Genomic DNA, 15,859 nt, shown 5'->3' on the forward strand with positions numbered 1-15,859 from the left:
CATTAGCCTGTTCGCTTCATGGCTAAACTACTGCAGTGGAACCGCCGAGTTCCAAATGGATGAATTCATTAGTAAATTATTTCAACCGGCCTGGCTCATCAATGGGAAGGAAGGAAGGGAGGAAAGAAAGAAAGAAAGAAAGAAAGAAGGAAGGTAAGTTGCTTCGTGGGGAATGACTTGGCGGCATGCTAGTCAAAGATCCTCTATGACAGGAGCACGTGCTCTGTAGATTTTAAAGCACCTAGTAGTGTGTTTGCAAAGTGACATTGCTAACTGGCGGTGCTAGCTGGTGTTCTTACTCCTTTTGAGAATGTTACTGTTTTTTGTAGCCGTTCATGTCTTCATATAGGAAACTCATTTCCTTCCTTCCTGCCGCTACTTGACAACATTCTCTCTCCCTCTGCTTTTCCAAAGCGAATGAGGTCAGACGTTCCGCCGACACGGAGCGTCCATACGTCCCAGCAGACCCGAGGCTGGCGCTTACGTAACTACGGGACTCTGATCGATCCTCGCTCGGTTGGCCAAAAGAATTCCGAGAGCTTCCAGTGGAAAAGTGGCGAGCGGGTCCAGGTTTCCGCCTCCGTTTCGTAACTTTGACATGTTATCTTGCTCAGGAAGCAAGGAGGTATTTAAGGAGGTATTTAAGGAGGCATTTAAGGAGGTATGTGGTTGTCAAAGCAAAGTCCAACAACTCCATCAGAAGCACACAAACTCCCCACTTTTTTGGACACACACCGAGGTTGGATGCACATGAAAACATCGCTCAGGTTGTCTTGTTTAGCAGCTGCAAAATCTGGAATATGGATGTTAGCTTTAGCATTAGCATCAGCTCTGCTATTATTCATTCATTCAGTCATGTTCTACCGCTTATCCCCACGAGGGGCGGGGGCGTGCTGGAGCCTATCCCAGCCGTCTTTGGGCGAGGGGGGTCCACCCCAGACCTCATTTGACACCAGGAAATATGACCAATAATAACAATAACAAGTCATTCTAGTCTCCTAGGAATGAAGTCTTGCTCTGATGGGAATAAGGTCCCAAGGAGAAAGAACGTCGACGTGGTTGGGAAATCCAAAAGGAAAGCAGCAGAAGTGAGCAAAAATATGAGGAGAAAAGTCATATTTTTGTTCTGATGAAGAATAGCTAGTCGTAGTTTAAGAGGGAAAGTCATCAATAAAGAGATAATATTTCAGTAGTTGAAATATTATCCATCTTTTCATTCAAATAAAGTCATTACACATATATCAACGTGACAAAATGAATATTGATAAATGGAAATAATTGTGTGGATTTATCAAATTATCTTTAAATTGATGTCTTTATTTTATTTTTTACAATGCGGTCAATAAAATCAGAAAATATTTTTCATATTTGAATTGAAATCATGGTGTAGATTTCGGAAAATATGTTTTCAAAAATGATGAAAAGGAAATGAGCACTAAAAATGAATTCAGATGCGGAGTAAATATAAAAAGCAAAAGACACTACATGAATATGAATACATTCATTGAAGCCGTCAATTCATGGCTATTTACAGCTGGGATAGGCTATTTAGGTAAATATGATAAATACATGTACAGGACCTCTCCAGGGTGGACCAGGTTACCCGCCCCTAGACGGCTAGGATAGGCTCCAGCACACCCCCGCCCCTCGTGACGATAAGCGGAAGAAAATGAATGAATGAACGACATATTGAAAGGAATTCCCATGTTGAATATAAGAAGTAGACAGAAGTAGAATGAAAAGAAAAGCTGGTGAGGAGTAAACGCTACGACAACGTGAATATGGGCGTGATCCATCATGTTTCATAACCAGCTGCTAGTAGGTTCTCTACATACATTTACTGGATGTACGAGAGTATGAGTGTATGTGTGTGTGTGTGTGTGTCAAACCAATGACACACACACACGGAGCTCAGGGTCCCCGGGGGGCCCACAAAGAGGCCGTTGTGCGGCCGGGCTCCCCCGTCTGTGAGGAAAAGCCACAGAAATGCTGCGGCCGGTCGGCGTGAGACGTCATGGATTCCTGAGCGTGGGTCTTTAGCAGGAAAAGCCCTGAGTCTCCCAACATGGAGCCGCTCCAGGTTTCCATGGCGAGGGCGCCCAAACAGGAGGAAACACTGAGGGAATCCCGTTATTTGACTGCATCGCACTGTTAGAAACCCTCAGAGCCGGCCGGGGAAGGGAAGCTGCTCCGGTTGCTCCGACCTCGCCGCCGCTTCTCTTCCTGACCGACTCCAGACTTGAAACTTTTCCCCACGCTTGCTTGGCAGCTGTGACTCCGGCTCTTATTTTGACGTTTCTTCCATTTTTGTCATTTGGTCTCCAGATGTTTCGAGGGACTTGGAGGCTGGCCCAGTACCACAGCACGAGGTCCGTGGATCAAGGTACTGTGATCATCCGCTAATCCGCATTTCAGCCTTTCCATCCGACCCGTCCTGACATCATCAACCTGCGGGCTGGTTCGCCTTTTGGACCAGAACCCGTTGACAAGTGAACTCAAATGATGGAAGACCTCCGTCACTTGAGTTCCCTTGATGATGGAACCGCTTGATGATGGTGAAATGCATGTTTTCTAAGGTAACCATATGCAACGCTTGGAATGTTAAAATCCACATCCACATCCGTATGTGTGACCTAAGGCAGGACGTCCTGGTCCTAGTCCAGATTCATGACCGACACCAGCAACAGAATCAGTTGATCATCATTTTAGCAGACAGCAAGACGAGGAAGAGCTGCAGATGCCGCATTAAGCCAGCAGGGGGCAGCAGCACCTGGCAGACGCAACACTTGCTTTGATTGGCGGGATTGGCCTTATACCGTCAGGGTCCAAGTCTGTACTGTATACTGTATATATATATATATATATATATATATATGTATACTGTCAAATGCGAGTCATTGGACGCATGCTAGATGTCATTGCAGAGCGTAGCGGAAAGCACATGCTAAAAGGTAGCATGCTAATCCAAACCAAAAGCTGGCGTTCATGGATGGTGCGGTGTTGTGTTTCTGCAGCAGGAAGTGCTTCCACGTGCGTGCGCTTGGCAGGTGAGGCCTTGGCGGAGGTGCGTGTAGGTGTTCTAAAATAGAAAGGAGGGGGGGAGGAGGATGTGCGGAGGCGGTGGCGCACGCTGACAATAGTTCCGCCTCGACACGCAAACAAGTGAGACAGGAAACATGCACGCTCCTCCTCCTCTTTCCTCGTGACACATGTCTTTTTCTATGATCTTCTGTTGGGACTCCCGCGTGGGTGCGTGCGTCTGCCTGCTTCCTCTCCCCCTTCTTCTGTGGCAAAGTGCTGGGGCAGATGAACTCCTTGTACGAGGAGGAGCTGAGCCGGGTCCGCTGCGGCGACGACGACCTGGACTTTGACTACTTGTTTGAATATGAAGCGCCTTGCGCTGAGGCTGCTGCGGGAGGACAGCAAGGTTGGTGGACAGCTTCCTGGTGGCGTGGCTCGCCCCCCACCTCCGCTGGGACTCATCCGCCCTGGGGGGGGGGGTTAGCTGGGCGCTAAACACATAAAAGATGCTGCGGAGAGTTTGGGCAGGTGCAGGGGAAGTTCTCTTCTAGCATGGTAATGGCAATGGCAATGTCTCGTCCATTCAACGCTTCCTATATGCTTTCCCCAGGAAATGGGAATGGTCTGTTCCGGGGTCAAACTCTGGCCATCCTAAAAGCTTTATGACGTGCCATGGCAATGTTAAGTCGCTAGTTAACATTATTGACTGTCATACAAGTGTCAAAAGAAGTTGATCAATGTTATTAATCATATACGTACATCATGGAAATGGTCTGTTCCGGGGTCAAACTGTGGCCATACTAAAAGCATTATGAAGTGTACTAGCAATCTTTTAAGTCATGTTAAAGTGAACATTTGTAACTGTCATACAAGTGTAAAAAAACATTAAGCTCTGTGTTGGTTAGCTGCCAACGTTAGCATAGAGCGCTAACGGACTGCTGTCAAGTTGTATGATCCACGCCAAAGGAAAAGCAAATCCTAAAGATTTCTTTTCAGAGTTGGGGTCCAACCACCTTGATGAGGACCAGGATGTTTAGGGTTTTTCCCTCCGCCCAAGCCAAACCGTCCCACACGCCAACATGTCAGCGTTCCACGTTAGGCGGCAGGAAGGAGCATTCCAAGGTGGCTAATGGGTTAGCGTTTTGCAAATGGTCTCAACCCCAACAATCATTAAGTTGCCGCCCACTTTAACTTATTTTTATGTTTTTGTTGATGTCAATTTTAATTGTTTTTACTGCTTATTTTTATGTTTTTAATGACTTTTTACATATTTTTTGAAGTCATGGTTATTTTTTCAGAATTTATTTCTACTCTTGAATGAGTTGGGAAATGAAGTGTTTTCCTGACCGCCATTGGAACGCTTGTTGGCTCCCTCAGCTAAACTGGGATAGGGAGCGGAACATATTCCTTGAACTCGATAGCTGCTACCCAGTCAAGCTAACTGGCTGATTGTTGAAGTTGATAGCGGTTGCCTAGCAACAAAGCCAAACGGTCCCGGCCCTGGAAATCTGCATTCCAAATCAGAAATGGGGTCAGTCTGGCTGTCGGATGACGAGGGAGCCTTCAAATGGAATAACTTTGAAAATGGTGAATTAGAAAGTATTCTCCAGAGGAAATGATGATATTCCCGGCCCCCAAGAAGGAGAAGAACGGGATGCAAGAACGGGATGCAAGAGCGTGCTGTGGAATCCGGGTGTTTGTTTTTAGGCTTTTCATTTGAGTATTTTTTAATGATTATTATTTTTTGCACATTCAAAAGTTTATTTACTTTTTTGTATACTGCAGTCATTTTTTTATTTGTATTTTTCATGATTATACTTTTATGTCAATTTTTTGTTATTTTTGGAAATTGCGTATTTTTGGAAATTGCGTATTTTTGGAAATTATTTTTGTACTGATTGATTTAAGTTTGTTTTTATAAAAACAATATTTACGCTTTTATTTTCCATCATTTTAACTTTGTGTCACACTTTTATTGAAGTCATTGTTATTTAGTTGTATCATTTTTGGACACTAAATATATTGATATAGTTTCTAATATATATTTTTGACATTTACTCAAGTCATCCCAAACAAATGCATTTGATTTTTCCAATCTTTTGAAAGATTTTGTCGTGAAGGAAAGGCGTGTCGGGATGGCCAATCAGGGTGGAATATCAGGAATTCAATGTTTTCCTTTTCCCTTGCAGATGACCCCAACCTCGCGTCCCACAAGGTCCTCAATCCGGGGTCGGAGAAGGCCTTTCCCCTTGAGGAGGTCTCCCCCTACGCCAGCGTCTTGTCCTGCAGTCGCTCCTACATGGAACACACCGCGGAGGTCCTGCCGGGTTATGACCCCCAGGACGCCACCCGGCCCGCCGGCTTGGCCTTGAGCCCACGCATTGAAATCACACCATCCCGGGAGCACTTCAGCCACGCTCGGGACTCCCTCCAGAACCAGCACCCGGGTGTCAACAGCCCGCGGCCTACCCTCACCGTGCCCGGCCACGAGAACCTGGCCTACCGCGAGCCCCAGTGCCTGAGCCCCGCCAGCAGCAACTCGTCCACCAGCTGGCACTCGGAGAGCTACTCCCCCTGGGCGTCCCCCTGCGTGTCCCCCAGCGGCGGCCACAACCCGGGAGACCTGTGCCCCCGCTTGCAGAACATCCACGCGGGCTCCCCACGCACGTCCCCGGGCACCTCGCCGAGCGGCGGCCTGGCGGAGGACGGCGGTCTGGGAGCGTGCTCGCCCTCCCCGCACTCGGGGTCCCGCTCCACCTCCCCGCAAGGTAAACGTACCTACGACATGTACAGGAACCTGGCTTTGGTGCCCGGCATCCGCTCCCGCAGTCCATCCCCCCATGCCGGCCACGAGGCGGGCGCCAGCTATGTGCACGACGGCGTCAACGGTTTCAGCAGCTGCCTGCCCACTAAAATGGTCAAGACCTCCAACCAGGTCTACAGCCTATACCCGGAACCCCACACCGAGGGGAACTGCTTGGTGCCATGTGACCAGGACCTCAAACCTTCCCCGGAACCGTTCTTTGTCATCCCGCCCATCTGGTCCAAGCCGTTGGTCTCCGGCATCTGCAGGTAACGTTGCGGCACCCGGGCACCTGGGCACCCGGCTTGGATGACTCCAGCCCCTCATGTGTCTTTTTGTTTTGCCCTAGCGTCCCGGTGGCGTCCCTGCCCCCTTTGGAATGGCCCGTGCCCAGCCGCGCAGACCGCTACGAGCTCCGGATCGAGGTGCAGCCAAAGCCGCACCACCGGGCTCACTACGAGACGGAGGGAAGCAGGGGCGCCGTCAAGGCCCCCACGGGAGGACACCCTGTGGTGCAGGTACCCCCAGAAACGCCCCATTGCTGGATTCTTAATTCAGTTCCAAATAACGTGAAGATTTCTAGTTGAAATGAAATGCAGTTCATTCATAACCTCAACGTGGAATCAGTGATTATTATTATGGATTTCATTTCAAATCTTACAGTCTGACTTTTTCTCTTCACGTTTTTACTGCTGCTTTACACATTTGACTAAACTATTCTCTCTATCGACGTCTGCTGTTCTTTACTTCTTTCTTTGTAAATCTTCTTCACTTTCTTCCTTCAGTCCCATCAATTCATAATGATATCAGTAATACTGCGACTTTATTCCTGTAAAAGTATGATTTTATTTCTGTAATAGTATGACTTTATTCCAATAATAGTACGACTTTAGTCCTGTAATAGTATGACTTTATTCCAGTAACAGTATGACTTTATTCCTGTTATAGTATGACTTGTTTTCCTGTAATATTATCACTTTTCATCCAACCTAATTTAACAAAAATGACAACTTGGTTTTGTTTCTCCTAATATTACTACGTTTAAAAATATTCCTTATTTTCCTGAAATATTTCAGCTTTATGCTACAAAAATTTGGTTATTCTCCTTAAATCGGCGTTTTTTCTTCTTGTAAAACTACTGCTACTTTTTCCACTTTTGGCTGCTGTGGGTTGACTTTTAGTTTTCTATGCAACTTGGAAAGCCAGCTCAGTAAAGCCAGGAAGCCATGGAGATGATGACGCTGGGGCCCGTAAACACATGCTACTGTTACGACATCCTTAATCGTTCAGGCACACCCTTTTCACTGCTTGGGCCTTGGCGGGGGTCAACACCAGCCTCCGACCCCCTTTCACCCCCCCGGTGTTGACCGTCGTGGTTGTTCTTGCATCTTTTCCACCCCCCCCCCTCCAAAAGCCTTCCAGTCTGTTCTGCCCGACTGGCTGCACTCCGTCACCTCCGCTTTCCCTCCGTGACCCCCCCCACACACACACTTTACTTTTCCTACCCGCCGCTCAGTCATGACTCACTGCTCCTGCACGTCGCCGTGACAACCACCCGACTCACGCTCATGTTTGCCCTCTTCCTCTCGGGGATGGATGGAGTCCAACTTGTCGCCATAGTTACTGTCAAAGATTGTTCTGAGGATGCGGTGTGTCACTCCCACGGGAAGGAGGCACAGGGGCACGCACCAGGGCAGGCGTTTGGGTTCCTCACTCGGTACTTTGACAATGACGAGTCCCGCGGGGCGCGTGCTTTCACGTCCCGTTTGGTGGTTGCGTAACTTGTGTGTGTGTTTCAGCTGCGAGGCTACAAGGGCAAAGACCCCATCGGCCTGCAGATCTTCATCGGCACGGCGGACGAGCGCATCCTCAAGCCGCACGCCTTCTACCAGGTGCACCGCATCACCGGGAAGACGGTGACCACCAACAGTTTGGAGAAGGTGCTCAACGGCACCAAAGTCCTGGAGATCCCCCTGGAGCCCAAAAACAACATGAGGGCAATGTGAGAATTTCTATTTCTAATTCATTTTTAAATCAAAATAATCATTGCAATTGTTAAGAAATGAGTTCATTTGTAATTGCAATTAACTCATGACATGATGTTTAATATCAAATGTTTAAGGTAATAATTTAGTTTATTGATATGGATTGCCTGCTTTATTAAAAAGGAAATAAAATCATGTCAATAAGTCACTTATGTCATAACAAATGCAGGGTTGGTGAAGTAATAATTACATTTCATGTCATTTGAACTGAAATTTCATCTCATGTTCATTTCTGTGATTTATGGCATATTTACCTGATCATGTTATTGATCATGTTATTATTCATCACTCATGGCTTTTCATGTCAGATGTCATTCAGCCTAAGCTAATGGATAATGATATTGGAATGATGATGATGATGATGATTTATTCACCTCATCACTTTGTGGTTGAGGTGGCAGGAAGAATCCAGGATGTAAACAAATGGAAGCCATTAGACGTTCCATGGATGAGGTCACCTGACCTGAGGGAACACGCTCCTACTTAGCTGAGGTTTGGCTAACTCGGCCGCATGTTGCGTGTCTCCCAGCATCGACTGCGCCGGCATCCTGAAGCTGCGGAATGCCGACATCGAGCTGAGGAAGGGCGAGACGGACGTGGGGCGAAAGAACACGCGGGTGCGCCTGGTGTTCCGCGTCCACATCCCCCAGCCCGGAGGACAGCACGTCTCCCTCCAAGTGGCCTCGCATCCCGTGGAGTGCTGTGAGTCAATCCGACTTCCTTCTCGGGCCGGGATGAACGGGGTGAGGGCGCAGTCGGCGCTCAAAGACGTCTTTATGCCCGCCGGGAGATTTATTTGGCCACATCCGAGTATGAGTACACACGCCTTATTAATCCAAAGTCAGACAAGAGCGGCTTTTCACATTCAGCATTCCTCGTGACGCCAGCTCCGCTTTTACGGGGGTCATTTCCTGTCTGGAGAAAGGCCCCACGGTAGTCGCTCGCGTGTCGTGTGTCGTGACAGCAGCGGGGCGCCGGGCGGGGTGCCGGGCGGGGCGCCGGGTCGTGCGCGGCTGCCGTCTGTCTGCTGGGAGTCCGTGTGGGGGCAAAGGTCGCAGGGTTGTTTGTTGACGCCCCTCATCCCCCCGCCAACGGGGCCCCTCCTCATTGTTGCCCCGAGCCCCCCCGCTGTTTTTTCAATATACTTTGTGTACAGTGTATTTCTAGTGTGACATACTAGAAATGAATGATTATATTTCTACATACGTATCATCAAGAGGTTATTTTGGTGAAATGACACCTTTTTTTACTATTTACTATTGTTGTCCTATATTCTTGGAAAACACCTGCTAATTGCTAATCTATGTTTGGGGGTTTTCTTCTATCCTTCACTAGTGAACTCATATCAATGATATACAAAGAAATGATAAATCATCAGGCCCGGACCCGCCCCCCGGGGAGCGATATAATGGGTACTGTATGCATGTAGTTATTGTATCATAATGACTACAGTACGCATGTAGTTATTGTATCGTAATGACTACAGTACGCATGTAGTTATTGTATCGTAATGACTACAGTACGCATGTAGTTATTGTATCGTAATGACTACAGTACGCATGTAGTTATTGTATCGTAATGACTACAGTACGCATGTATTTATTGTATCTTTTCTACACTTGCAGCTCAGCGTTCTGCACACGAGCTTCCCGTGGTGGAGAAGCAGGACCTGGACGGCTGCTCCGTGCTGGGGGGCCAGCAGATGATCCTGACCGGGCAGAACTTCAGCTCCGATTCCAAGGTGCTGTTCGTGGAGAAAACGCACGGTGAGTCAACGGCGGTGGTTGCTGGTTCCATCCTCCGCTAATGCTGAAGATGGTAAATGTGCCAACGGGGCCCAAGCGTTGACCAAAAGAAGAAAATTTACCAAGAAAAATCCAAATAGTTGGGGAAAAAAAACTGCAGAAATGGAAAAAACCAAAATGAAGTCTAAATATTAATAGTATATATATATTAATGAGTAAAAGGTGAATGAAGTCATAATATTATGAGGAAACATTTTAGTGGCATAGAGTTGAAATATAAGAAAACGTGTTAATATCTTAAGGTGGTAATATTAGGAAAGAAAGAAAAGAAATCAAGTTGTTACATTTGAGAAATGAGGTGTGGATCCAAGTTGTAATCTGACCTGAAGATCATTTATGGAGGCCATGTAAGACCAAAGTTGAAGACTTTAAAAAAGAAGTTGATATTAATAATAGGCTTTTGCCTTACTGTATATTTGCTTTTTCTTGAAAGTGGCAGCCAGAAAACACTTTTTTTAGAAGTGACTTTTTGTTTTCCGGGGAGCTAAAGACCTGAGGGGAAAAAACACAAGTTGTTCCGGCCCCGGCAGGATCCGATGTATCATGGTAAAAGCCCCCGAAGGGAGCAGGAGAGGACAACCTCCATTGCTGTGGTACTCCCTCCCCCCCCCCCCCGTGTTACGTCACGCCCCAGGACGGCACGCTAGGCCCGACATGGAAAAGGAAATCCTTGGTTTTGGAGATGTTGGTGTGCTGCCTGACAAGTCGCGGTGCTCTGCCAAATCAGGGGAGACATGTGCCTGGAGCGCCGGCCAGCTCGTGCGATCCCCGGGAAGGGCCGCCGCCCCCCTCTGGTTTCCACTTCCTCGCATAATCACGTCCAGACGGGCCAAGACAAGTCGGGGTCTCCCCGACTGGCGAGGGAGGCGTTGCCAAGAGAGCCGTCATGGAGTGGAAGCGGAGAGACTTGCTGGTAGAAGGTTGGCAACACGTGTGGAAAATACCCCGACCGCCCCCGCCACCCCAAAACGCTTTTCCCCAGCTGACTCCATCAGGCCGTGTGTTTTTAATCAGCGCTCTGACCAGAGGCTTCCCCGCCTGCTGGCTCCTTTGCCTCGCTTGACAGGCGCAGAACCAAGCTGCTAGGCAGCCTTGGCGCACTCGGGCCTGCAGGGGGCAGCCTTGGCGCACTCGGGCCTGCAGGGGGCAGCCTTGGCGTACTCGGGCCTGCAGGGGGCAGCCTTCACACGTCAGCCGGAAAAGCGCTTTTATCGCTGAAACTAGTGTTGCCCGTTACCCGCAGGGCTGCAATCTATTTGTGGCAGTGGCGGGTTATTGCCCAGGAGGAGCAGCAAGTCCAAATCTTATGGGAATAAAGCCCAAATAGTATGGGAATAAAGTCCACATCTTATGGGAATAAAGTCTAAATAATATGGGAATAATGTCTAAATATTATGCATATAATATGATGAGGAAAATGGCTGTCATGTTAGCATAGAGTTGAGATATGAAGTAAAAGTGGTAATGTTGTGAAGATCATGTGCTTTGCCCATTGCAACCATCCAATAACATCTCCTCCTCCTCCTCCTCCTCTCCTAGATGGGATGCAGATTTGGGAGATGGAAGCAACCGTGGACAAAGATAAGAGCCAGCCTGTAGGTTTTCCACAGCACACTCACACGCTTTACACTTGGGGGGGGGGGGGGGGGGGGGGTATTTGAACTCGCCGCTAATACCATGTCATTATTCTTCCTCATAATATTGCATCTTTTTTCTCGTTATATTCAACTTATTTTTCCTCCTCATATATTGTTTTTTTTGTACTGATTCTATTTTCTTCTGATATTTAGAATTTTTCCCCAAACTCATTTTTGAAAAATGACAACCTTATTTTCTTAAAACTTGAAAAATAAATATATAATATTGTAAAGTTATGCAACTATAATGACATTATTCTTCCTCATAATTAATTAGCTGTTTATTCTTGTTCAAATATAACATTTTTTTATTCTCTTCAAATATCATCTGTTTTTCTTCAGATTTGTTATCTTTTGAATTTTCAAACTCTTTCAACTTTGACTTGATTGCCGTAATATTTCTCCCCCAAAATACCAACTTTTTGTTTTTTTTCTTTTCCGTAGTATTGGAACTGAAAATATGTTTTAGAAATATTTCCGCTCTGCTGTTCAGGTGTTCTCCCAAAATGACAGGTTGGTAGTGGTAAACCGGTTGGAATATGATACAATCATTGATAGAATAGGATATCATTTTTATCTTGCTCGTAATATGAAATATGAAATAGATGTTTCCATTTTTGCTACTGTCATGTGTGGTACTGTACTGTGTACTGTGTTCTGTGTACTGTGATAAGTGTTATGAGGGAAATGATGTCGCTGTAGTAGCAAAACGTTGAAATATTAATATTAGGAGAAAAACAAAACCAATCACATTTGGCAAGATGTTGTGATATGATGACAATGAAATGAAAATATGATGACAATAAAGTCCTGATTGAAAGATGGGAATGTGCAGGAAGAAAGCAGGAAGTAGTTGTCAACGAGAGAAAATGGAAAGGTCACGTTGGGAGAAGGAGGTTGTCGGAAAAGTTGGAATATGATGTCATATGATGTCATATGAAGTCATATGATGTCATATGAAGTCATATGATGTCATATGATGTCATATGATGTCATATGAAGTAATATGAAGTCATATGAAGTAATATGAAGTCATATGATGTCATATGAAGTAATATGAAGTCATATGAAGTAATATGAAGTCATATGAAGTCATATGATGTCATATGAAGTCATATGAAGTCATATGAAGTGCGTTTTGTCTCCAAGAGCATGCTGTTCGTGGAGGTGCCCCGCTACCGCGACGCGGCCGTCTGCCGTCCCGTCAAGGTGACCTTCTGCGTGGTGAACGGGAAGCGGAAGCGCAGTCCACCTCAGCGCTTCACCTACACGCCGCTGCCATGTAAGCCCCGCCACGGCCTCTTGCCAAGTCCCGCCTTGTCACCTGATCATATGTCTCCGCTCAGCTCCGCCCATCAAGACCGAGCCCTTGGACGAGTACGAATCCGACCACACGAGCTTCAGCGTGCCCCCCATCGCCGGCGTCTCCCCTCATTCCTACTACCACGGCCCACGGGGCGTCCCGCACCTGGATCACGGCCCGGGTTCTGGCATGGCGTCCTGCCAGCGCCTCAGCGCCGGCGTCCCCAACCAGAGCCCGGCCATTGTCTTCTGCCGCGGCACCGGCACCTGTCAGCAGACGGGCCCCCTGATTCCCGACCCGCACCGCTCCGTCCTGGTCCACACGGGCTCCCCGGCACTACCCCCCGTGGGGACGGGCCAGAACCCTTCCATCATTCGGTTCTCCCCCACCAACCCGCACCACGCCCAGCCCGATAACCGGGCTGTGGTCTACTGCCAAGGCTACTCCCCCCCGGGGCCTCGCTCCTCCACGCCCCCCCTGGGGGCCGGCGAGCCCTCTCAGCAGTACGCCACGGTGATCCAGCAGCAGACGCACGTCCACAAGAAGGGCCGAGGCGCTAGCGGGGACAGACCCAGGGTGGCGGTGAAGGAGGAGAACCTGGACCAGGCCTACCTGGATGATGGTGAGTGTAAGTTCATGTCTTTACTTGGGAGGGGACGTAGGGGGGGCATGTTTGGTTTTTCTTATCAAGTCACCTGTGGCGCTTTTCCCAAATGTCCTTTCAACACAACAGCAGCAAAACAGCAAGAATGGAATCCAAAAGTGGAATACTAACGGGAATAAGGTCATCATGTCACGAGAACAAAGTGGGCATTTTATGAAGAGAATATTAGCAGGGAACAAAATCTCCTCATTTGAGCTGAAACACAAAAAACTTGTCATTTTTGGCAAATCTTCTAATAGGATTTCATTCCTTTCATTGACAAGAAGAGCCTGGGAATGCTTGGAAAATGGGAAAAACGCCAGAAATGAACAAACACAAAGTCTCGGCCATCTCTGGGTGGAGTTTGCATGGAGTTGACTTTAGTCAATATTGTAATAAACAAATGGTGTATTTTTCTTTAAAAGTCCTCATTTGTGGAAAATGAGCTTGGCCAAAAGTTGCCATTTAATAAAATGACAAAAACATCAAAGAAAGTGATGAATAAAGTCACAATATTGTTCATCTGGTTTTGCTATATTGGAAAATGTAAACAATATTAGTGGGAGCTTCCACACGTGCTGGCCGTGTTATGATGGCAGAAGCGTTTCCATGGCAACCATTGTCCTAGCTGCCTGGGAGAGCCCAGGAAAAGCCTCTTCTTTGTTTGTTGTCCTTGGCCCGCCGAGGCCTTTTCCTCCACGCGTATGTGGCGAGATACGGGGGGGGGGCAGCGGGGAGAGGGAAGGAGTTGTTGTATGGAAAAAATGATTCCTCTGTTTTTGGGAGCAGTTTTTCCACAAGCAAAAACTAGTAAGAAGAACGTGGACGTGAAGCTGACATTAATATTAACATCAGTTTTTACACTACAAATATTTCTATGACTTATTTTGTTGAGCTTTAACATTGGGAAAAAACAAATCAACTTTTTAAGATCAAATGAAATCAAATACAATTTTTGCTGGAAAAATGTATCATATTTTGGGGATCTTAATTTTAGTCTTAATATTCATATTTCATAGCAATATTGCTGCAAGAAAGTTGAAATAGCCCACAATAAAACTGTTCATCAAATGAGATCATTTCCCATTTTTCTTTTGTTTTTCCAACCGTCAACCTGCTTCTTTCTCATCCTTTTCTGCTCACTGCCGGACTTTATTCCCGTAATATTCCCGACACCTCATTTCCCTCCTTTTGCTCCACCTCACAATATTAGGACTTTTACCAAATATTTCATATTTCATTGTGTCAAATCAGCCACCTGCTCATATGTTCATCTTTGAATGCTATTCCTCCACTATTCCTCTTCTTATTCCTCATGGGACATACGTACGTAGCTCTTCTTATCAACAAACTATTAGTGTTTGTTATTCCTCCACTATTCCTCTTCTCATTCCTCATGGGACATACGTACGTAGCTCTTCTTATTGGCAAACTATTAGTGTTTGTTATTCCTCCACTATTCCTCTTCTTATTCCTCATGGGACATACGTCCGTAGCTCTTCTTATCAACAAACTATTAGTGTTTGTTATTCCTCCACTATTCCTCTTCTTATTCCTCATGGGACATACGTATGTAGCTCTTCTTATCAACAAACTATTAGTGTTTGTTATTCCTCCACTATTCCTCTTCTCATTCCTCATGGGACATACGTACGTAGCTCTTCTTATTGGCAAACTATTAGTGTTTGTTATTCCTCCACTATTCCTCTTCTTATTCCTCATGGGACATACGTACGTAGCTCTTCTTATTGGCAAACTATTAGTGTTTGTTATTCCTCCACTATTCCTCTTCTTATTCCTCATGGGACATACGTACGTAGCTCTTCTTATCAACAAACTATTAGTGTTTGTTATTCCTCCACTATTCCTCTTCTTATTCCTCATGGGAAGGAACCTGGCTAAGCGTCTTTGTACGCTAATGCTAGTGGCTAAGTAAGGCGCCATATCAGGCTAATCTTCCTGCTAGCTGGTCACGCCGCGTGACGTTGAACATGCTAGCTCAGTGAATGAAGCGTGCCAAAGAATCTCACGTATTTCACCTTCTTTTATTTTGAAAAGGCCCCGCAAGCCGCCGCCCTGACAAAACCGCCCCATCCCGCCGTGCGACGTGCGTCTATTTTTAGAAGCCACAAAAGTTTCCATCTTCAGGCCCACACACACACGCACACACACGCACACACACACCTGAGCTTGTGTGTTCTTGTTAGTAACAGGAAGTGATGACTTTCAGCGTGTCAAACCTGTCAATCAAACGTCTATTTTCATGCTACTCACATGCTTTTTATTTGACCCGTGAGTACTTTTGGTTGCCGGTGGGTAACAGTGGTTAGCGGTGGTTAGCGGTGGTTAGCGGTGGTTAGCGGTGGTTACCGGTGGTTACTGCGTCCACGTATCAGAACTTGGTGTGATGGTGCTGAGAGGTCCAGGTGCTACCTCGGTGACGTGTCTTTGCTCTGCTTGCAGTGAACGAGATCATCCGCAAGGACCTGACCGGCGTTGAAGGTGGAGCGCGGCCGTCGGTCTGAGCAAGCGTGGCCATCCAGTACATGGACGCCCCCTGCTGGCTTTGTGCATCTTTTTCTTTTCAAACAACCAAAGAAAC

The 15,859-nt window shown here is 46.9% G+C and overlaps 1 protein-coding gene across 3 annotated transcripts in view; it reads left to right on the plus strand.

The window, feature by feature from the left end:
• The first annotated feature begins 2,331 nt into the window (after nt 1–2,331).
• nfatc2a (nuclear factor of activated T cells 2a) overlaps nt 2,332–15,859 on the plus strand; it is a 13,980-nt gene continuing 452 nt past the window's right edge. Inside the window, exons 1-10 of one of the 3 annotated variants that reach the window (XM_078796468.1) lie at nt 2,332–2,383; nt 5,211–6,093; nt 6,174–6,342; nt 7,624–7,826; nt 8,399–8,571; nt 9,495–9,635; nt 11,214–11,269; nt 12,461–12,593; nt 12,658–13,242; nt 15,721–15,859. The exon at nt 15,721–15,859 is cut by the window's right edge and continues 452 nt beyond it. In XM_078796468.1, the coding sequence (XP_078652594.1) occupies nt 5,321–6,093; nt 6,174–6,342; nt 7,624–7,826; nt 8,399–8,571; nt 9,495–9,635; nt 11,214–11,269; nt 12,461–12,593; nt 12,658–13,242; nt 15,721–15,782 (2,295 nt within the window). In that variant the 5' untranslated portion in view covers nt 2,332–2,383; nt 5,211–5,320 and the 3' untranslated portion in view covers nt 15,783–15,859. Of the gene's footprint in view, nt 2,384–3,088; nt 3,428–5,210; nt 6,094–6,173; nt 6,343–7,623; nt 7,827–8,398; nt 8,572–9,494; nt 9,636–11,213; nt 11,270–12,460; nt 12,594–12,657; nt 13,243–15,720 lie in introns of those variants that run through there. The other 2 variants (XM_058051232.2, XM_058051233.2) reach the window with 2 other exon arrangements.

This window comes from Doryrhamphus excisus, linkage group LG15 (assembly GCF_037039965.1).
Source record: "Doryrhamphus excisus strain RoL-2023G ecotype Guam linkage group LG15, RoL_Dexc_Guam_v1.1, whole genome shotgun sequence".
Taxonomy (NCBI): domain Eukaryota; kingdom Metazoa; phylum Chordata; class Actinopteri; order Syngnathiformes; family Syngnathidae; genus Doryrhamphus; species Doryrhamphus excisus.